The sequence below is a fragment of the Zingiber officinale genome, chromosome 5A, assembly GCF_018446385.1.
Source record: "Zingiber officinale cultivar Zhangliang chromosome 5A, Zo_v1.1, whole genome shotgun sequence".
Taxonomy (NCBI): domain Eukaryota; kingdom Viridiplantae; phylum Streptophyta; class Magnoliopsida; order Zingiberales; family Zingiberaceae; genus Zingiber; species Zingiber officinale.
Genome location: NC_055994.1, coordinates 126140427 through 126162859, shown reverse-complemented (window position 1 = coordinate 126162859; position 22433 = coordinate 126140427). Strand labels below are relative to the sequence as shown.

At 40.6% G+C, this 22433-nt stretch overlaps 3 protein-coding genes and 1 non-coding gene across 4 annotated transcripts; 2 read left to right on the top strand and 2 right to left on the bottom strand.

The window, feature by feature from the left end:
• Positions 1 to 1000: 1000 nt before the first annotated feature.
• LOC121981645 (fucosyltransferase 2-like) lies at positions 1001 to 3303 on the top strand. Its single transcript, XM_042534258.1, has 2 exons — positions 1001 to 1305; positions 1834 to 3303. The coding sequence occupies exons 1-2, from the start codon at positions 1077 to 1079 to the stop codon at positions 3297 to 3299; spliced, it is 1695 nt and encodes a 564-aa protein (XP_042390192.1). The 5' UTR covers positions 1001 to 1076; the 3' UTR covers positions 3300 to 3303.
• A 224-nt stretch (positions 3304 to 3527) lies between these two features.
• Positions 3528 to 3684, top strand: LOC121983430. Its single transcript, XR_006112484.1, has one exon. It is a non-coding gene; the product is annotated as a U4 spliceosomal RNA (small nuclear RNA).
• An 11629-nt stretch (positions 3685 to 15313) lies between these two features.
• LOC121983213 (photosystem I chlorophyll a/b-binding protein 5, chloroplastic-like) lies at positions 15314 to 16848 on the bottom strand. The gene is made up of 6 exons (XM_042536167.1): positions 16561 to 16848; positions 16350 to 16482; positions 16158 to 16270; positions 15976 to 16080; positions 15788 to 15876; positions 15314 to 15685 (listed from the first exon to the last, which is right to left on the bottom strand). The coding sequence occupies exons 1-6, from the start codon at positions 16800 to 16802 to the stop codon at positions 15543 to 15545; spliced, it is 825 nt and encodes a 274-aa protein (XP_042392101.1). The 5' UTR covers positions 16803 to 16848; the 3' UTR covers positions 15314 to 15542.
• A 3884-nt stretch (positions 16849 to 20732) lies between these two features.
• Positions 20733 to 22216, bottom strand: LOC121983212. Its single transcript, XM_042536166.1, has one exon. The coding sequence runs from the start codon at positions 22077 to 22079 to the stop codon at positions 20910 to 20912; it is 1170 nt and encodes a 389-aa protein (XP_042392100.1). The 5' UTR covers positions 22080 to 22216; the 3' UTR covers positions 20733 to 20909.
• Positions 22217 to 22433: the final 217 nt, after the last annotated feature.

The following is a 22433-nucleotide window of genomic DNA, read 5'->3' as shown; positions in this document are numbered from 1 at the left end:
GGGTAGGGATGGAGATGCCCTATCCCTGAATCCGTCTAGATGATAATAATAATATTGGAGTTTGATTTTTTTTTTGTTTATTAAACTATGGATTTTAATATTATTATATATGAATTATTTAATTAATAGTAGTATTTATATGTCATCTGTGGTATATAATCATAGAGTACATTTACCTAGCGTGATATTTTCCATGAGAATAAAATATTTTCATATCCACTATAAATTAATCCCAAAATTTATTATAACAAATATTCGTGCAGATACCCACCGCGGGCCATCATCGTCGATAATGGAGGAAGAGATGGATTTATGGCACTGTTAAACAATAAAATTCTCTACCTCCAATGAAAAATTACTATATATTAATTTGAACGAAAAATATAAAAGTTCGGCTAAGTTTAAACGAGTGATAAATATTATATTAATTTATTAAACTTATTTTAAGGTAAACAAATTTAAATTGTTCTTTAAAATATATGTGTTAACTATTTGGGAAATAATTTTACTAACTGTTCATATTATTAAGTTTATTTTATTTTTAAAATAGATTATATTATATTATATATAATTTCAATACTTGAGATATTATAATATTTACATCGATTACATAATTTTAAATTTAATCAGTTCGACTGATACGATGGGTTGAACTGTTAATCTATCAGGCATAACCTCGATCCAATTACTAGAGTTGTTTCTCAAGCCTTCGAATCTGTGATTCAAAGAAGATTGTCTGTTAAACACCAGAGTAACTCAACTTTAGAGACACACACTGTTTCAGGAAATACTAAATGCTTCACCATGTGACCAGACCAACAAATCTTGCCGAGACATCGTGGTTAAGAAAGTTCTTGGTTTTGGGTTCATACGAAGAAACGGAAAAAGAAAAAAAAAATTACAAACCAAGAACATGCATGCGGCAAGCTTTGACAAGTTGAAACAGTAAAACATCACCTGCGCCAGCACACGTTCCCATTAAGAATAAAAAAAAAAGTTAGCGCAGGAGAGCAATAACAGTTTATTTATTAGTCCAATCGAGAACGTCGAGAAGCGCAGAGGCGGCGGCGAAGAAGATGAAGCAGAGCCGGAGGCAGGCTCTGCCTCGCGACGAGCCACCGGAAACCGAGAACGAGATCGGTACGAGTCGTGCTTTTGTTGGCTATGCGTATGGAGTCGCGAGGCGGCCCATCCTTGCGGCGGCTGCCTTGTTCACGCTTCTCCTTCTCCTCATGGTGTTGTCCGCTTTTCGGCGCAGTTCGCCGTTCGACGTCCTTCTTTCCGGCTACCCGTCACCAGAAAAAAGTGAGACATGCACTTTTTATTCATCTTTCGATCTCCCTCTGACCTTTCAATAGTTGGATCGATGCCGAGCATTATTGTTTCTTTTCCTTGAAAATTAAATTAAATGGAAGACGATTAATTGCTTAGACAAAATAAACTGCTAAATTAATGTTGTTTAGATTTTCTACTCTATTCCTGTGCATAATTATAATAGTTGAAATGGAAGAACTAATTTGCCGTAGAACATGCGAAAGGAAGATTAGAATCTTCAAGTTGCATCGGATATCATTGAAGACGGACGATCATTATCGGTTTTATCCCTATTTTAATCCTGCACCGTTCCGACGTCTTTTTCTTTTGGGCTGAAGATTCCAACTTCCTTACGCATGGGTTAATGACGTTGACTTGCATAATAAGTCCAATTAACTCAGAGCATTAAGCATTAAGTAATTTGCATATATATTACAATGTGTTGAACGGTCGCTTCTTGTCGTGCATCACTTTTTTTGTTTACGTCATCGCTCTGTAAATATTTTTCACTTTCTTCAGCAACCAACGCCACGTGTTCTTCCGTTCCCAAAGAAGCTCGTCTAACGGACAAATTTCACGGAGGTTTCCTCTCCACGGCGTTGAATGAATCCTCCTGCCTCAGCCGCTACCAGTCGTCTCTCTACCGGAAGCCTTCCAACCACACTCCTTCAGCCTACCTCGACCAGAAACTCCGGCGGTACGAAGCCCTCCATAAGAAATGCGGCCCCGGAACCGAACTTTTCCGGCAATCCGTCAAACACCTCGCGTCCAACCGCACCACCGGACCTCTGGAATGCAACTACGTGGTATGGCTGCCGGCCGACGGCTTGGGAAACCGGATGATCAGCATTGTCTCCGCCTTCCTTTACGCTCTTCTCAACGATAAGGTCCTCCTGCTCCACCTCCCTCGCGACATGGCCGACCTCTTCTGCGAGCCTTTCCCTGACACTTCATGGCTTCTTCCTCGGGACGATTTCCCCGTCAAGAATCTCGACAGGATTTTTGAGCACGACCCTCATAGTTACGGGAAACTGCTCAGGAACAAGGTGCTTAGCAACGACATGAACGTTTCGAGTTCTTCTTCTTCGTTGCCCGGTTATCTCTACCTCCATTTGTTGCATGCTAATGATGATTTCGACAAGATGTTCTACTGCGGAGAGGGTCAACAGTTACTGAAGAACTTCCCTTGGCTGTTGCTGAGATCGAACGAGTACTTCGCGCCCGCATTCTTCTTCATTCCGGAAATCCAAGAGGAACTCGACCTGCTCTTCCCGGAGAAATCGACGGTCTTCCACCATTTGGGAAGATACCTTTACAACCCAACCAACTCTGTTTGGGGATACATAACCAGGTACCACGAAGCTTACCTCGCCAACGCGAGAGATGTGCTGGGGATCCAAATCAGAATATTCGCGTTCGCCAAGGTGGAGTTCGATGACATGTTAAGCCAAATCGTAAACTGTTCGGTGAAGGAGAATCTACTGCCGGAGGTCGATTTGGAAGGGTCTAATTCTCTTCCAGGGATCACCGATTCGAAGCCGAAGGCTGTCCTGGTGGCGAGCTTGATGGGGGAGTACTTCGACAAGCTGAGGGACAGGTACTACGAGCACGCAGCGGTCACAGGCGAGGTGGTGGGAGTGTACCAGCCAAGCCACGAGGAACAGCAGAGGACGGACAAGCTGACGCACAACATGAAGGCGTTGGCAGAGATTTTTCTGTTGAGCATGAGCGACGAGGTGATTACGAGCCCGTTCTCGACGTTCGGGTACGTGGCGCACGGCCTCGGCGGACTACGGCCATTGATCCTGGTGAGAAACCGGAACCAGGAACCGCCTTGTGTGCGGTCTCTGTCCATGGAGCCCTGCTTCCATTTTCCGCCGTCGTATGACTGCATAGCGAAGAAGAAAGTAGACAAAGGATCGATGATGCCGTACATAAAGCACTGTGAAGATTTCTTCCTTGGTGTCAAGGTGTTCGATAATTAAGAAATGAGATAGCAGCGCGTAATAAGTTTATTATTATTTTTCATTATTTTTTTTAAATATTGTTTCTAAATGCATCGGATAAATAAATAAATATTGTTTTTAAATATTGCAGAAATATTGTAATGAAGAAGTGTGCGAGCGTAAGCTTGTTTAGTCCCACATTGTGTATTTTAAAAGGCAGCGAACTCTGCACCTTATAAAAGAGGAGCGTGTTCGACTGCGTAAAGCATCTTTGCGCTTGGGGCAATGTCGCAGCTAGTGAGGTTTTAACCGAGGCGCGACAATTGCTGGTTGAAAACTATTTCCAAACCCCCTCTTTGGCCTGGGTTTGGCCCAGCGCCTTTGAGAATTTCTGGAAGGGCCTTCGCTTTCAAAGTGAAAAGCCCTGCAATTTTAATCTAAAAATATATGTATCTAGTGACAATTCGTCGTCGCTTGGACAAGTTAGTTGAGCCTCGAACGCAATCGATTTTGTCGATCGTAATTTTTATTGTGCCGGACAGATCCTTGATCGATTGAGAGTTTAATTTTATATAAATTTAGACATGATAAATATATATTTTTAAAAATTCATTTTAGTTTCGGATTTGATATGATTATTTTAAATGTTGGATATGTAATTTAAATATTTAGGAAACTTATATAGTTCGGTTAAATGTTTTTGTTTGCCTAATTGTAAAATAAAAATGGCGAATGAGAAATATCTCCCATCTAGGGTTTAGCATTAAAAGTTAAGCATTAAACGTTAATCGTTTAGTGTTAATCGTTTTGGGTTAAGTGTTATTCGTTAATCTTTATGGGTTAAGCGTTAATCGTTATGCGTTAAGCGTCAATCGTTACTTGTTATGGGTTAAGCGTTAATCGTTATAGGTTAAGTGTTAATCATTAAGCGTTACGCGTTATTCATTAAGGGTTAATCGTTAATCTTTAAGCGTTAAACTATAAGCGTTAATCGTTAATCGTTATGGTTTAAACGTTAAACGTTAATCGTTAAGCGTTATTCGTTATAGGTTAGACGTTAATCGTTTAACGTTATTCGCTTCGTTAATCGTTAATCGTTAATCGTTAAGGGTTAATCGTTAACCGTTAATCGTTTTGGGTTAAGTGTTATTCGTTAATCTTTATGGGTTAATCGTTATGCGTTAAGCGTTAATCGTTACTCGTTATGGGTTAAGCGTTAAGCGTTAATCGTTATAAGTTAAGTGTTAATCGTTAAGCGTTACGCGTTATTTGTTAAGGGTTAATCGTTAATCTTTAAGCGTTAAGCGTTAAAACTATAAGCGTTAATCGTTAATCGTTATGGTTTAAACGTTAAACGTTAATCGTTAAGCGTTATTCGTTATAGGTTAGGTGTTAATCGTTTAACGTTATTCGTTAATCGTTAATCGTTAAGGGTTAAGTGTTAATCGTTAACCGTTATGGTTTATGGGTTAATCGTTAATCGTTATGGGGTAAGCGTTTATCTTTAAGCGTTAAGCGTTAATCGTTAATCGTTATGGCTTAAGCGTTAAGCCTTAATCGTTAAGCGTTAATCGTTATGGGTTAACCTTTAATCGTTAAGCGTTAAGCATTAATCGTTATGGGTTATGCGTTAATCGTTAAGCGTTAACCGTTAATCTTTAAGCGTTAAGCGATACTCGTTAATCGTTATGCGTTAAGCGTTAATCGTTAATTGTTAATCGTTATGGGTTATGCGTTAAGCGTTTTTCGTTAAACGTTAATCGTTATGGGTTAAGCCTTGCTCGTTAATCGTTTAGCGTTAATCGTTATTCGTTAAGCATTAATCGTTATTCGTTATGAGTTAAGCGTTAAGCGTTAATCATTAAGCGTTAAGCGTTATTCGTTAATCGTTATGGGTTAAGCGTAGAGCGTTAATCGTTAAGCGTTAATCGTTATGGGTTAAGCCTTACTCGTTAATCGTTAAGCGTTAATCGTTATTCGTTAAGTGTTAATCGTTAATTGTTAAGGGTTAATCGTTAAGTGATAAGCAGTAATCGGTAAGGGTTAAGTGTTAATCGTTATTAGGTTAAGTGTTAATCGTTACGAGTTTATAAAAGTTCTTTAAGCGATAATTTTTTATCGTTAAGGGATAATCGTTAATCGTTAAGGGATAACCTTTAATCGTTAATTGTTAAGCGTTAAGCGTTTCGCGTTAATCGTTATGGGTTTATCTTTAACCTTTATTGATTAATCGTTAAGGGTTAAGCGTTATGTGATATGCATTAATCGGTTAAGGTTAATCTTTAAATGATAAGCATGATTCGGTAAGGGTTAAGTGTTAAGCGATAAGGGTTAAGTGTTATGTTTTAAGGGTTAATCATTAGGGATTAAGCGTTAAGGGTTAGGCGTTATTAGTTAAAGGTTATGCTTTTATCGTTAATGTTTAATCGTTATTGGTTAATCGTTAACGGATCTTCATATTAAGGGTTTGGCGGTAATTATTAAGGGTTGAGCGTTATGTCTTAGGCGTTAATCGTTAAGGGTTATTTATTTATTGTCTTATACCGTTCTAGTTTATTACTTACTGTTTAGAGTTATATAAACACATAATATCATAAGACAGTAATCATAACATCACATAATCTAATATAACATCATATTTCATAACAATACATATTATTACATATCATCACAGTACAGTACAATACAACACATATCTCATAAACATGGTAACATTACACACCACATCACACCATACCATAATACCTACAACCACACGACTTCACACGAACCCAAACAACCGATAACACATAATAACCTAACACGGTACAATACTGACGGTCATAGAAGCTTGCATATCATACGATGGAAGAGCAAGAGCCGACGTTTAGGGCCGTGCAGCACGATCATAACAAGTTCTCGCAAAGCGGATGCAATCCATCCAGTGCAGTGCCTCCATATTAGGATCGCGTTCTACCACCACATCCCTCACCTTAAGCTGCAGTCCATCCTCCTCCCCCAGCGTGATCATGCCTCGGACTCGCACTAACTTCTCCAGCTCCACAGTCGCAGCCTCCCTGAGAGCAATCTCTGTCTCCACTTCAGCAGCGATGCCCAAATGCGAACGGTCAATGACGTCGAGGATGCATGGTATACATCTGGTCCCATCGTCGACAACGAACTTGAGATAGTCGCCGGTGCGCTCCTTGCTGACCACGACACCAACCGTCTCTACTCACCAAACTTGCATACCTCTCCTGAAAAAGGTAGGAGCATAGTTTGGGGGTTTGTGTATAGTGAGGGAGAGGAAGTCTGTTGCTAGAAGCTTGACATGAATGGCTTGAAACCAGTTCATCTTGGTGAAGATGAGATTGACACCGAATGAGGGGAAATTTTTGGCTGGAGAAGGGAGGTTGAGGGTGAGGTGAGTTGGTGACGAAGGGGTTTGGGAGAGGTCTTAATAATATGGCGACCTCCACCTCCACTGCATCACGACATGACAAGACAAGACGGGACTGGACAAGACCTCGATGCATGCCTGCGACACGACATGACAATAATCGACGCGACAAGACACTGCGCGCGACACGACACTACACGACACTACTGTCGACGTGACGGGGCACTACACCAGACAAGCCACAAGGGGACACTGCAGGCGACATGACGATACCCCACAAGCATGCAACACGAAACGATGGGACACTGCGTGCGACATGACGAGACAATGCACGCCACACGACCCGACGTGACACGACACTACGGAACCCAGCCAGCTAACATTACGCACTAACAAGACGACACAACACGACACGACACTATATGCCCTACCCACTCTACAATACGAAATGAGACTGTACTAAACGAAATGAGATGTGACGAGGTGAGACGAGACAAGGATATACAAGATTAAACAAAAATATACGAGATTAGCCATGCACGTGAGGGACATTAGATGACATGACAGTGAGCGCGCGTGGAGACACGAGAAGACAGGAAGACATGACGAGATCACAACATTTAACAATACATTTTGTACAATTTCTGAATTTTTAATGTGTCAGTTCCAAATATCACGAATTAGAGTCCCATTGCAAATTTGCACGACTTATGCTACTAATTTAATGCAAACAGATATTTTCATTATATTAAATTTAATGACTATAATTAATATCTATATTAAAAAATTATTAAATAAATATTTAATTAAATTTTAATTAATAAACCAAACGTTTTTAAAGGAAAAATAAAAAAATAATTATAAAAGAATAAAATAATAAAAACGTGCAGGAGGAAGTAAAATAAAAAAAAATTAAAACAAATTTTTTATTAATTAAAAAGAGCGGGAAGAGGGGTTAAAAAAAGTAATATATATATATATATATATATATATATATATATATATATTATAAATTAATGTGAGTGAGAGAGAATAATGGAGGAGAGAGAGTGCACATTAATTGCGTATATTTATGCCGGGCCGTCGGAATCAGGATCCGTCAGCGACAACACGTAGAGGTGGCCCAGGGCAACATTCGGCAATTGAGATGCCGTAACGGATAAAAACGCCTCCATGTTAACTTCAAACGGCCATAACTTGTCCGTTTGAAGTCGGAATTGAGCGTATGAGTACTCGAAACTTCTGGAATTCAGTGACCTACATTTCATCGTAAGTGTTAAGCGTTACGGGTTAAGCATTAAGGGTTAGGCGTTGATCTTTAAGTAATAAGCATTAAGCGTTTTCTGTTAAGCCGTAAGGGTTATTTGTTACGCGTTTAGCAATAGGCGTTAAGCGTTAAGCGTTAGGAGTTAAGCATTAGGCGTTAAGGGTTAGACGTTAAACTTTATTGGTTAAGGGTTTTGGGTTAACCGTTAAGCATTTTGGGTGAACCGTTATGCATTAGGGGTTAAGGGTTTAGTGTTAATGGTTAAGCATTAAGCGTTAAGGTTTTAGCGTTAAGAGTTAATCAATATTCGTTACGGGTTTGTTTTAAGAGTTACGGGTTAAGCAGTAATGGTTAATCGTTAATAGTAAGCCGTTACCTTTTAATGATTAAGCGTTAATCCTTATGGGTTAAGCGATTAAGGGTTTGCGGTTAAGTGTTAAGATATATCGGATTACGTTTTAGGGTTACCGATTAACAATTATCATTTAAGGGTTACCAATTACGGTTTTAGGATTATGTTTTTTTGGAAAAGAGGTTTAGGGTTAATAGTTTAAGGGTTTAAGATCTAAGGGCTAAATTCTTTGCCCTAAGGGCTTTAGGCCTTAGGGCTAATATGGCCTTAATGGCCTAATTGGGTTTCATGGTACTGTAGTGGTTTACATGGGATGTTACGCCTTTGACCTTTTGGTTTTTTTGCCATTATGCCTATTGCCCTTTTGGCCTTTTGGGCTTTTGAGCCTTTGTGCTTGTGTGCATTTGTGCTAAAATACCATTGTGTAATTTAGTTTTTTATAAATGAGCTTTTTCCCCCTTTCTCATACATTTATTATCAAAGATGATTATAGAAGATTATATTTGATTAGCTTTCATTACATGATCGCGTAATTATTTCCGATTATCTCTTTGATGTGCCCTAGAAAACAAACGCACGCTTATTGTTATAAATTCATCATGATTCTCACAAGGCTGATTACGTAGCATAATATATCATACATCAAACATACGCTTATTATTATAAATTCATACCATCAGACATACCGTACTATTACGTAGCATAGTATAGAATACAATACCATACAATACCTTACAGTACCATTAGATAGACACCTTAAGAGACATCACAGAGTTTACATTACAGGAGATCTGATCGCATCCCATCACATCGCATAATATAGAATAACATAACACACTACAGTATTAAGATGGACCACTAACATTCGGCGTTTAGGGATGTGGGTAACCTAGCAGCCTGTGGCAACCGCGCATCGATCAACGACGATTAGATGGACGTGCCTTATCATATTCTTCCGCATGCCGGCGCGTGCACCTCACGATGTGGAGGTATTCGACATCCGGACCTTCTTCGACCATAACAGAACACCTAGTAAGCTGTAGTTCGCCATCCTGACTCAGTCCGATCTTCCCTTTGACTCGGACAAGCTTCCCCGCGACAGGTGATTCGGCCTGCCTGTTTGCAATTTCTCACGTCACAACACCTTATTCGGGATGTTGATTGATGAATTGAATGCATGTAATGGTGCCGCTGCCATCGTAGAGACGGAGAGTCAGAGTCTGGTCGGTCCGGTGCACACTTATCGCATGCCCCACAATCTGTATCAGTGTGACCAGCGTACCGCCCGGGGTGGTGAACGTCGGAGGAGAGTTTGGTTCGGTCTGTATGGAGAGGGACAGGAATTCACTTGCCCGAACATCCCAGAATACGACTACGTTTCTGTTCCTGGTGGTCATGTTTCCCAAAATGAGAGACTAGGGTGAAGCAGAAGATGAAGAAGAAGAAGAGGAGGAATCAATCGGCAGAGCGATACTTTAGTAAAGGTCGCAATGGGAATGGAGGGATCTTTATAATCGTGAAGTGACTCAAGCGCACAAATATAATTATAATTTATTATTTTTTAAGCCTCCTGCAGGCAGCACAGAGTGACCCAACAAGGAGAAGCACGCAAGGGGATACGACGCAACGTGCCCACGCAGGCGCCGAAAGGTGATGCGACGTGACAAGCATGCGAGTTGAGCCACGTCGTGAAGTGACCTTTCAGCACCCGACGTTTGACGTGACCGCCCGAGCACGCATGCCGACATGACTGCACAAGCGGCACCGAAAGTTGATGTGACGGGACAATCATGCTAGGGAACCCGACATGACGCGACCTGTCAGCACCCGACAGGCGATGTGACAGCACTAGCACGCAACGCAACACATCCGGTCACCAATAGAGAGCTCGGCACGTGGCGGCACAAGGACGCGAGGGAACACGGCGTGACGGGTAAAGCAAAATTTTTTTCCACAATTTAATATTAAAATATATTAACTATTTATTTATTTATTTATCTAATACAGACAAATAGGGTTAAAATAATTAAATCGGTTTAATTAATCATAATCAATAAGAATCATTATTTACGTAAATAAAAAAATTGACCAAACGCGTACGTTTTTTTTTTTTAAAAATAAATTATTTAAAAAGAGCGGGAAGAGGGCTTAAAAAAAATTAAAAAATTATATATTATAAATTTATGTGAGTGGGAGAGAGAAAGAGGAGGAGAGAGGATGTGCGTTTCAATGCTTATCTTTTTGGCCAGGACATCGGAATAAGGATCCATCAGCGTCGACGCGTACAGGAGCCCTAGGGCCACAGGGCGGTAGTTGGGGGCTCGGCGCCTTTCAACCGTCTGGAGTGCCGTAACATAGAAAAATACCTTCCGACTAACTTCACACAGCCATAACTTGTCCTTTTGAAGTCTGAATGAGACATATGATATGTCGAATTATTCGGAATTCAGATAATACACAAGACGAGGTTACACGAGACTAGACGAGACTAAATGAGAATATAGAAGATATTTTAGTTCTTGACATTGTGTTATGATTGCGATGTCATATTTATAGCTTTAACATCGTGTAATAGAGATATTTGGGGGTTTCGCCCTATTAATGCCCTGCCACGACTATTCAGGAAGTGTACCAGAGGTTAACTGTGTTTTTCGTAATACAAACTATAGTTCCGTATATAATAACTAAATGCTATTAAAATCTACGATCGACATATTTTTAAATAGTAGGGGTTGTTGCATTGCTACAGTCATTGAAGAGTTGGAGTAAACAATTATTGATAAATAGTGCAAATTTTCTTTTAACAGTTTGCATTGCTGACAGAGTAGAGTATTAGTGGTTTTAGGGTTTGAATTCAACATCATCAAACATTGCAATCAGAGTCACTTTGTGGGTGGGTGGGTGGGTGGGTTTAGAAGGATGTGCCCATTGATCCGATGCACGAGGCAAGAAGCTTAATTATGGGAGAACCTAACCTAACCTAACCTAACCTACACAATATAGTATATTTTGAGAGGTTCATTTAACCATTTGAGATAATAAGAAGCTGAGTGGAAGGATGTGGCTTTTGTTCGAAAAAAAACAATCTCAAGTGGGATTTTTGTTTCCTTCGCTATAGCTCCTACTTTTGCACCATTGACTGCATTGCTCATCATGAACCATAACTCCTGTACGAAATGATGGCAATTATTAATGTATCCGTTGTAAAGTCCATGTTTAACTTTTACATTTATGTCAGGTTAGGTTAAATTTAATTAAATTAATTTATTATAATAGTGCTAAATATTGTGAGTGCTGCCGCTTCTTGCTTACCAATCTCAGCTCCATTGGTGTGGCTTCCGCCTTGGCTCGCGTGGCATCTTCTTTGGCCTTCCTTAGCTCCTCGTAGGCGGTGTTAGCTACTTGTTTAACACGCTCTGCCTCTTCAGATGCTTCTTGTAGTTTAGCTTGCTCGTCACCAGCCATCTTCTTTGTGACTTCCTTCCTTTCTTGAATTAATTCCAATTCAAAGTTCACACTGTTGAGTTGGGCTTCAAGGGATGAGAGAGACGCAGATACAAAGCCTTCCCTCTCTCTCAAAGTGCTCAAGTCTGCCTTTTCCCTCTCCAATTCGCATTGAAGTGTGGAAAGTTGAATATGCAAGCTGCACACACTTTCTCTAGATTTCTCAATGTGGCTTCTCGCTTCCTCAAGCTCACTTGTAGCATGATCCAATGAAGCTAGCTCAGCCTTTAGATTCACTAAAAGTGCAGAAGCGCTGCATAATTCTGACTTCACGTCATTTGTCAACAGCATTTGCTCGTGAACCTGCTGTAATTCTTCTTCCGCATGCTTCAGCAAATTGTGCCACACCAATGTTTCTATATCCAGTGCCAATGCTGCAATAATCATTTGATCTGCTGCTCGAAGATGCGTGGCATGAGCTGATTCAAACAACTCTTTGCTTGTAATCAGCTTGAGAGCCAGATCATTGATGGTCAGTTCCATCTCTTTCGTTGCAGAAAAAGAATCAGCAGCTTTCTCAACTGCAATGTCTCTTTCTTGAAGCAGTGAAACATATGCAATTCGAACCGTCTCCGACTCTTCTTTTACTGATTTCAACAGCAGTTGCGTCTCTCGTTGGCCACGTCCAGTTGTGCCTTGGACGCGATGCTTGCAACATTGGCAATTCCTTGCTCTACTTCTCGCAACCTTAGCTCAGCAAGTTCAGTGTCCTGCTTTGCTTGTTCTTTTAGGGTTTGTGCTCTCTCCAACCGAAGGTGTAGTTCTTCTGCAAGTCCTTTGCAGTAGTCAAGCTCCTCTAGAACGTGAGCTGCAGCTGTTTCTTCAACTTGGAAGCTCTTTTGGAACTTGACGATTTCGTCCTGTACTTTCTTAAGTTCAAGTAGAGCCTGGTTTTGCTTCTGCGAATACTCGAACAATAATATTTGTTTAAGTAATCAAAAGAAAAGAAAAGAACAAGATAGTTTGAAATTAAAAAGAATGGAATTAAAGATTACTTCTGTGAGATTTTATTTCTTCAGCTTTGCAAGCAGCGATCCCTCTAAACTTCGTGACAGCTGCTCTAACAGACTCAAAAGGTGCAGCAGTGTCAATAAGTACTCTGTTCATATCTTCTTTCTTCCCGCTCTCATTTTTCAGGGCTTCGACTTGTTTCGTCTCATTGAATAGCGGTGTTGAAATAATAAATATCACGTTCTGTTGGTGCATCAGGAAGGCTATTTTCCATTGCTGAATTATCAAGAATATTAGAGAGCAGCAGAATTTGGTCATCCGTTTCTGATTCTCCATGTCTTGCAACATAGACTTGGATTAAATCATTCTGTGTCGCAGTAACACCTCTCTGATCATGGAGTACCGGAGTATCAAAAAGAAAGATATCGGCATCAATTTCTAGTTCTTGGTGGTGCTGATCACCATTTTCTGGTTTGAAGATTGAAGGCGATGGAGTAGATGAAAGGCTGGAGCTTTCAGGTAATGAAAAAGAAATAAAAGGATTGGAGTTTTCTCCATTGTTGTTTGCTTGTGCCATTGAACGGTGATTTCTTGGTCACTCCCTCTGCAATTGAGTCTGAGAAATGAGTTTTAGCTTTATATTAATGAATTATTTATTCCTATTTATATAATTATCTGTCTTTAAAGAATTACGGATACAAAATTTGTTAAATATGTAGAAATTAAATAACTAAGGAGAAAACATAAATTAACTAAAACCTATTTAGTTAAACAGCCCAATCTCATACATTTCCATCTCATTAATTAAGCAACATGCATTCGGATCTGAAGTTCCTACAAATTAGAAAAATTGCCTAAAAGTTAGTCATTTAATCAAGCGAAATAATTAGAAAAGAGAAGAAATTCAATGGAATTCTCTGAAAAACAATTTCAAACTTCGGGGTGATTAAGAAATCAGATAATGAATATTGCCAATGCAAATCTAGGTCACATGATGTTGATTATGACGCGCAGTAGAAAGGAAAGAAATAATGGATATTTACAATAGGATAATGTTAAATGGTCAGAATCTGACATCCAGAACATTTTAGTAATATCATATGTATATATTAATTACATGCATATACATACATACATTATAATTAGAAGATTGACATTTTTAACTCATCAAATTTTGACCAACAGGATTTACTATTTACAGTACTGATTTCCTCTACTTCCTTGGTCCTGATGTTGCTTTAATGAGGAAGAAGAGGGAGGGAGGGGAGAGAGAGAGATCGCGCATTAGCTTGACAAACGATTCCTATGATCTCTCAAACAAAGACTCTCGTTTTTCTCGGCCATTAATTTTTTATAAATACCTTTTTTTTGGTTGTATAAATTCTATTTGTGTGTGTTGATTTAATGATTTATGAGACGTCTGTTTATAGTGAACATTTTCTTTACAGTGAAAGTTATATGGGAAAAATGGACAAAATTAAAAACAGGGCGTCCAAATTTTACAAATCATACTTAAAAAAAAAAATCTCCTATATGGAGGACAAATTTCTTATATCATTAGTTATATTATATTTATGGAGTGGTGAGTTTTTGGGCTCAGTTGGATTTGAACCAAGATGGATATATCACCAATGAATTTCAGTCCGTCCTCATTAACCACTTGAGCATCAATCCCAGAAGAATTCATTCTAGGCTTATGGATAATCCATAAATATAATATCCCAAGGGAAGTCGAATCCCCGCTGCCTCCTTAAAAGAAAGATGTCCTGAAACACTAGACAATAAGGGCATATCTGTTCGATTGTCATCATACTATACTATGATTGATTTTATTATGTAAATATCCCTTGATTCAACATTATTATAGTAACTATTGGATAATTTCTATAAGCTACCAGATAGCTACTATAACTTGTTAAGAGTGAATTTAAGATTTATATTGTATAAAAGCTACCTGGTAGTTATTATAATGTGTAGAATTATCTGTAGCTGTTCCAACATATTTAGTGTGAGTTTGAAATTTATGATTTAGAGTTTATGATCTCCGCACATTATTATATCAAAATAATATTTATCAACTTAGATAAAATTATTTAAATTTCATCAAAATAATTTTAAAACAATTATAAGAGCTATTATAACTCTAAACTTTAAACTTTAAATTCACCCTAAATATAAATTGTAACAATTACTAGATAGTGTATGCACATTGTAGCAGTTACTCAGTAGCTTCTAGGTGGTGTAATCCTAAATCTTAAATTCTAAAATCATTTTAAATATGTTGTAACTACTCGATAGCTTCTAAATGACGTAAATCATAAATCCTAAACCTATTTTAAATATATTGTAACAATACCGAATAACTTCTACAATAGCACTGATCAAAGGATATTTTTGAAATAAAATTATAGGAAGGATATATGCCCATTTTTTTTAAAAAAAAAAGAAAATGTGGCTGCCTTTTTGATTTTTTAAAATGATGTGAATATTCTCTTATGACATATTTAGTGTGGTAGAAGATATGAAATAATTTTTGCGTCGAATTAAAAGAAAAAAAAAAGAATTCTTCAATGGCAAATTTCTTTCATCAATCAACTTGATAAAATGAAAGGTTCAGTTTATCCAATTTTTTTTAAAAAAATATATTGAAGAAATAGTTTAGCATTCAATATGGCAAAGATAAAAAAAGGAAAAAAAAAAAATCATCATCCAGTGTAGTTCACATAGTAGCAAGAAGATGTTCCATGTAGACAAGGAACTTGACTACCCTTGAATTAGCATATTTCGCGCAGAAGAAAACATCACCCAAAAAAAAACCCCCCATTGATTTCAGGAAGAAGATAAGGAAAGGGTTTGAATGATGGTGTTCTTGAAGGGATCCGAGAGGTGAACAATAAGGTTGTCGATCGGTCCCGCATGAGTGACGTTTGCTTGCACGAAAAAGCCAAGCATTGCAACCATCGCTAGCCTCCCTGCATCAGTAAACAGGTATTCATCTATCTCTCAGTTGGAACTAAAGATTCATGAAGAACGAAAGCTTAATTCCTAGCTAGTAACATAAGCTATGATTGTACCATTCTTGATTTCTTTCAGCTTCAATTCGCTTTTGTTCTCGATATCTTTGGCCAGACCAAGAGGATCAAACAGTGGCCCTCCTGGATATCTGCAGGAGTTACGGATGAACCAACATCAACACACCAAGTGCGCATGAGACGAGAGATAGTTCTTGTACACGAGTAAAGGGAGCAGAGCACCAACTGACCCGGGTTGTAGACCTTGTAATGCAGCTTCTATCCCCAAGAAGGTGCCTTCTTTAGTTTGGGATCCTGGTGCAATGAAATCCATGTACCTTTTGGTCTCCACAAATCTGCAAGATCATGTAGGGAAAGGGAAGATTTAGAAAATTGATACTGTCGAAGATTTTGAGTGCGTTTTGAGGCTTACCCCATGAGTAGGAGTTGGACAATGAAAAGAGCAGGAGTACTAGCGAAGTCGAATTTAACAGCACCAGCTTCAAACCAGACGGGAATGTTACTGATTCCGGTTACGCGCAATAGCTATAAAATGGCAGAAGGTTAACCGATAGCAGAGCATCGTTGAAGAATGAAAAAAAGTAGAAAGAAGAGTTTTGCATACGTCTGTGAAAAGAATGCCGGCGACACCGGCCATGGCGAAGCGACAGTGCACGAGCTCGGCCTGGACGTACCATCGCAGGCTATCGGGTTCCACGCCGAGGCCCAGCGGGTCGAAGCCGAAGTCTCCGGCGAGCCTGGAACGCGAGCGGCATCAGGAAGAGCAACCGAGGAATTGAACGAGAAAGAAAAAAAAAAAGAGGGAAAGAACAGACGTGCCATCGAGATGGGGAGGCGGATCAAGGCCGGGGAGCCACGTCGGGCGCGGTGGCTGCGCACGGGCGAGGACGAGACGACTGGCCGCCGGTGGTGGAACGGGGAAGAGTGTGGGAGAAAATCGGACCCTTTGGCTGCTTCCGGAGAGAACGTTGAGGGTAGTGGCGGCAGTGGTGAAGGTCCGAGGAGCAGCTCCGGCACGGACTCCGGCGGCCACGGTGGTGGAGACCGCGAAGGCCATGGTTTGTCGGAGCAATGGATAAGAAAGCAGAGTCTATTGGTCGACATTTTTGCGCGCTGATAACTAAAAGAAAGTGGTTATGTTATGTCCAACCAACAACAACCCAGTTGGTGGGCTGAATCGTATTCCAAGCCCATTTTTCCATGCCCAAACATGAGAGTTTTTGTGCTAATTTTAAATTTAAAGTAATTTCAGTTGGAATCTTCAAACGACAGTTAATTTTTAACCATATCTATGAGCTCGGCTTCATTCCCGAGTGTATAATCTTGTGTTAAATTTCATGGGGTCGCTTGTGCGTCACGCACCCATACCTCAATCGCAGCCTCGGCTCCGTCGGATATGAATCAATCTGTCCGATCCATTAATTAATGAAGCGAAGCCATCCAACTCCACTACTCGACCGTACTAATTTTGTCTCTCTCATTCAAGATGATAAAAGGCATTCATTCAATCGTTCGACCCAACGTTTTAATCAATTCGTCTTAGGATTAATATGAAAAAATTAAATCATGATTTATTAATAACTTTTGAAATAATAATTAATGCATAAGAAAATTATTTACCTCGATTATATTAAAATTTTAATCCCAAATTTTATGAAAATAATACTTTATGTGTTAACCATTAAATCTGATTAACAATCGTCCCGAAAAGACCTCTCTCGTTCAAACACTCATCGCTCGCATCGGCGTGCACACACTCAACCGACCGGCTGGGTCACACCCTGTCACTGTCTATTCTTTTACCTCTTTATCGTGTTTTTTTCCCCTTCTTTAGCCGGTAGATAATTAATTAATGGCGTCTGAGCACACTTACCCACCCAACATGCAGCAGCAACAACAGCTGCGCGGCTACAGCTAAAAAAGCAAGAAATTAGCCAACTTCGTTCACCCACTGCGTGCCCTGCCACACGCACGACAGGCAGCGTGCTGGCCCTCTTTTCTCCCCCCACGGCCACCTTCGCTGTCGTGTCGACCTTTTCGGCTATCAAAGCTGCCTCCGTTAACAGGAAATGAAAAGGAGCGCGCGCACGCACGCTCTCGATTCTCATCATGTCGGGGCATGCAGCTGTGCTAGCCATGGCGATGGATGACGGGCCGCGCGTGTGATTGTTCATCGCCAGCGGATTCCAGCTCAGCTGGAAGGCAGTAAGACAAAGCAGAGGAACAGAGTGGTGCGGTGGCATGCAACGCAGACGCCAACCGCCCTGCCATACGATGAGCCCTCTGAGCCAACACCTCTCGTGCGATGGAGCCATAATAGACGACGCTGGTTGTTGATTAATTAATGAGCGTATTCGATAGGCTCCAAGGAAGTATATTATTATATTAATTATTTTTATTATTATTTTTAAAATTTTTTTACTTCTTTTATTATTTATTTTTGACAAAGTTGTATAAATTTTTATATTATGAGGAATGGGTGAAGGAAAGCTTTGCAATTCAAGCGTTCTTTTTATTTACTTGTTGTTTGTAATTCTACTTAGAAAAAATGAAAGATATTAAGCATCAATTATTTTATTTAAAAATTTTATCTTAAATTTTAGATAAAAATAAAAAAGATAATACATGACATAATAAAAAATGAATATCTAAATTTAATAAAATATTTTTTTAATTATATATTTTGATAAGGAAATTGATATAAATATTCTAAAAAATTAGATTCCAAATTTTGAAGCTAACTCTTTATTTTTTTAACACATCAGCAAAAAAAAAAAAAAAATGGAAAAGCAATAAATTAAGGAGATGCCTAAATCGGGATATGTCTTCCTAGCTAAAATGAGTATTTTTTAGTGTAAATGGATAACAAATAAAATTTTACCAGAGAAGTTTTAAGATAAAAAATAATAAATTTATTATTGAATATTAAATATAACTATTCCTTTGAAAGTTTGACGTAAAGGAAATATAACTATTTTGTTTTTTTTTTCCTACTATATATCAACTAGATCCAATGACACTCCACCTCTTTCTCCAATAGTTGTCAAGCCCCGTGTCCAATCTCGTAGAATCCATCAATCTCACCTCCCGTAACTTCTTATATCCTTCCTCTAGCGGTGTTTTGGGATTAGCTGTTAGCTAATGTATAAAGTGCATGTTATCATCAAGGATCATTACTGGTTAGGTTTTTATGTTTTTTATATACTGGTCACTATTTAGGCTAGTAGTCATCTGTTTATTTTTCTTAATATAACCTAAGAACAGGTGATGAAGAACACCTTGAATGAGTATCATTACCTTTTGCCATTATTATATCCTTTCTCTAGCTATGTGATATAGCTAGTCTCCCACTATTTAGTCATTTGACGATCACCGATAAATTGATTTCAAAATTTATCTTTCTTCATATAATTCGATGACAGACAATGAAGAATGTTTGAGATTAATATAATTATATTTTATTAAAATTATATCATAATCCAATCTGAAAGTGATGGAGATGACATGCTGGACAGGTGACTCTGTTGTTAATTGGGAGAAGACCTCGAACTGGAGAAAAAAGGCTTCTTTTTCTCTACACACACTAAGGAAAGGGCAAAGAGAACGTTAAAATAAGAACCAGAGAGGGGGTCCTTGATGCAGACCCTTCGAGCGAAAAATGGAGAAGATGAACAATATGTGTGTATGTCAAAATGTGAGCATTTGGGCGTTTTTTGCGTACTTGGTCATTAGAGAGAACTTGAACTTATATCACCTCTCATAGTCTTCACAATAATGAGGTGACAAAGAATATTCAATGTCAGAAGATATTGCGTAATGGAAAGTGTACAGTCTTCCTCCGTAGAATTTTCCATTACACATGTATGAGCAGTCTTTTGTAATCTTCATAATAATGATAAAAACTGAGTAGCTATCCTCATATGAAGATTTCGTTACATGTATATGTCAGATATCAGAATATTTCATGATCAATATTAGCATTATTTTCTGACAGATTGTTATGATTTTTGACAATATTATCTCTTGGATGTAACTTAACCAGATCTTTAACCGACCTACTGTATACTGTGATGTCTATCTCTGAAGGCGCGGGGATTGAAGTCCCAAAAGATTCGATAGGTCCTTGGATCGATCGGCCATATGCTATGAGACTTGTCTCGAAAATGCTCTGCGATCTAGAAGTCTAGCTGGTTCTATGCCCGACCGTGTTTGTAACGAGAATTACCTCATGCATTTCTACATATATGAGACAGGAACACTGAGCCATGAAAATCTCGATTGGCCTTATGACCGACCCGACTATACGAAGGGAGACTAACACAACAGAATGGAGGTTCGACTGGCTATTGGACTGACTGGATCTCATCTTAGTCGGCTGTATATTAGGAAGATTGTCTTTGCTGTGTGTTGAGAGGATACTTCTAGAGGGCGGGGAGCTAAACCCCGTATGCCTGACCGACATTAGAATCGTTCGGGTTTATCTTGTATATCTTGGCATCAAGTGAAGCGATAAGTCCTCCCAGTTCGACCGATCCTTGTGGCCAGCCGACCATATACAAAAAGATTTTTACCGAAAGAATGGAAAATTAAGTCCTTTAAGTCTGACCGACTATTAGGTTGGTTGACTTTACGTTCAGAACCCTAGCGTATAGTAAAGAGTTGAGTCATGATAAAATTAATCTATTTAGATGCATATACTTATCCTTATTTTAACCACCACTCCATCATAATTTCAACTAACACGTCATCTATAAATCCACATACAACCTACCGTATCATATCCTTTCTCTCACTCCATTTTGGCCTTATTCCTATTTGATGTCGTTGCGCCTTCTCTGTTTGAAGTCCATTTCCAAAGTCAATTCTTGACATTGGCATTCATCCTCAAACTGGTATCAATAGATTTAGATCATCCACGAACCACGAAATTTAACATCGTCTAGTAACTTCAATTGTTTTGTGAAAAAAAAGCCCTCCACCACTCGTGTTGCGATAATAATCACAGAGATTGATAATGCATGTATATTTATCACAATGTGCCTCTTGCTTGCTCCTTCCCATTTTCTTTAGATTTTAGACGCTGTCTAAGTTTTGTAATAAATTAGAAAACAAAAGAGAAAAACATAAATGAAAAGGACACAAATTTGAATCCGGACACCGCCACTTAGGATCGGGCCACTGCCTGCGCGAGCTTCGCCACCCTGAGCGCCATGGCAGGCGGTAGCTTCACCGCCGACTGTTCCTCCCTCCCCCTTCGCCGGTGGGGCTCGATTCCCAGCGCGTCGTAGACGTCGTCGGGGCACCATCCCGCCTGGTGGAGTGAATCTGAGCAGCGGCTCGCCTTCACGAGCAGTGCGTCGAGCGCCGCCTCGGGGTCGACCAATATTCCAGCCGTAGCGTCGCGCTCGTCGCCGCCGTCGAAGACGATGGAGACAGGTACGTGGACCATCTCCTGGACGTCCGATTCGCCCCAGCCGCCTTGCCTCAAGACAGAGCCGATGCCGTCCAAGTAGCCCCCGACCCAGTCCGGCAGCCTTGGAGTCCGGATCTCCACGAACCGATCCGGATCTGGAGGCGGCGACGAAGTGTAAGAAGGAGAGGAAGCGGACGACGACGAAGAAGAGGAGTTACGGTGGCGGCGATCGGAAGCGGCGTCGCTCCAGAACTCGATCCATCGAGCGGCTTCGAGGCTGGGGAAAGGGGGAGTGAAACTCGGGTGCGGAGAAAATGCGGAATGGCGCTGGAAGAAATCGGCGATGTCGAGGGCGCAGCAGAAGATACGGGAGTCGTCGACGTAGAAAACAGGGTTCCCGGCGAGACAAGGGAAACAGGGGAGGTAGCAGCGGCCGAAGAGCGGTACCAGTAACGGCGCGCGGCGCAGAGCGGCACGAGCCCGGCGGAGGGCCCGCGCAGGGTCGACAGGGCGGGAGCCCCATGAGTGCGGCCACAAGGAGCCGCGGGCGACCTGGAGAGCGGCCGCGGCGCGAGGGAGGCGAAGCAGGAGACCGGAACCGGGGGCGCCGCGCCAGTCAGGAAATCCGGGGCCAGAGGGGAGCGCGAGCGCGAGGAGGGCGCGGAGGTCCGGGGGGAAGCAGAAGGCGAGGTCGGCCTCGAGGCGGGCGAGCTCCGGCTCGGAGAGTCCCGGGCAGAGCGGGACGGATGCGGCGAGGAGGTGGGAGAGGACGTTCTCAGCGAGGGGGCGGAGCGAGAGGACGCCAAGGCGGTGGGTCGTGGATGAAGCCGCGTGGGCAGTGGCGGCGCGAGCAGAGAGGCGGCGAAGGCCAGCGGCGTGGGCCGGGCCGACGGCGCACATTCGACGATCGACGTCCACCATGACACGGTGGGGCGTGATTTATCACTAAACAGGGCGATGCTTTTGAGGGCAGTTGGCAGCGAGCCGAGAGCGTGTGGAACAAGAACATGTACTTGCTCTTTTAAAGGCAAACAGAGGCGAGCTACATCCACATTCTCTTGCCCATTTTTCTCTATTTGGGATTTAAAAAAAAAAAAACAAAGATGCAGCGCTTTGGACGATACAGAGTCATTATTATTCACTAACTCCTTCGACAGCTCTATCCCTCAACAATCTAAATCTTGGTGATATTGTTCACCTCTCTCTGATAGTCAGTCAGTCTGTCCTACACTCCCCAACCTCCGGTAACATTTGATGTCCGCTCGTGAGCTACCA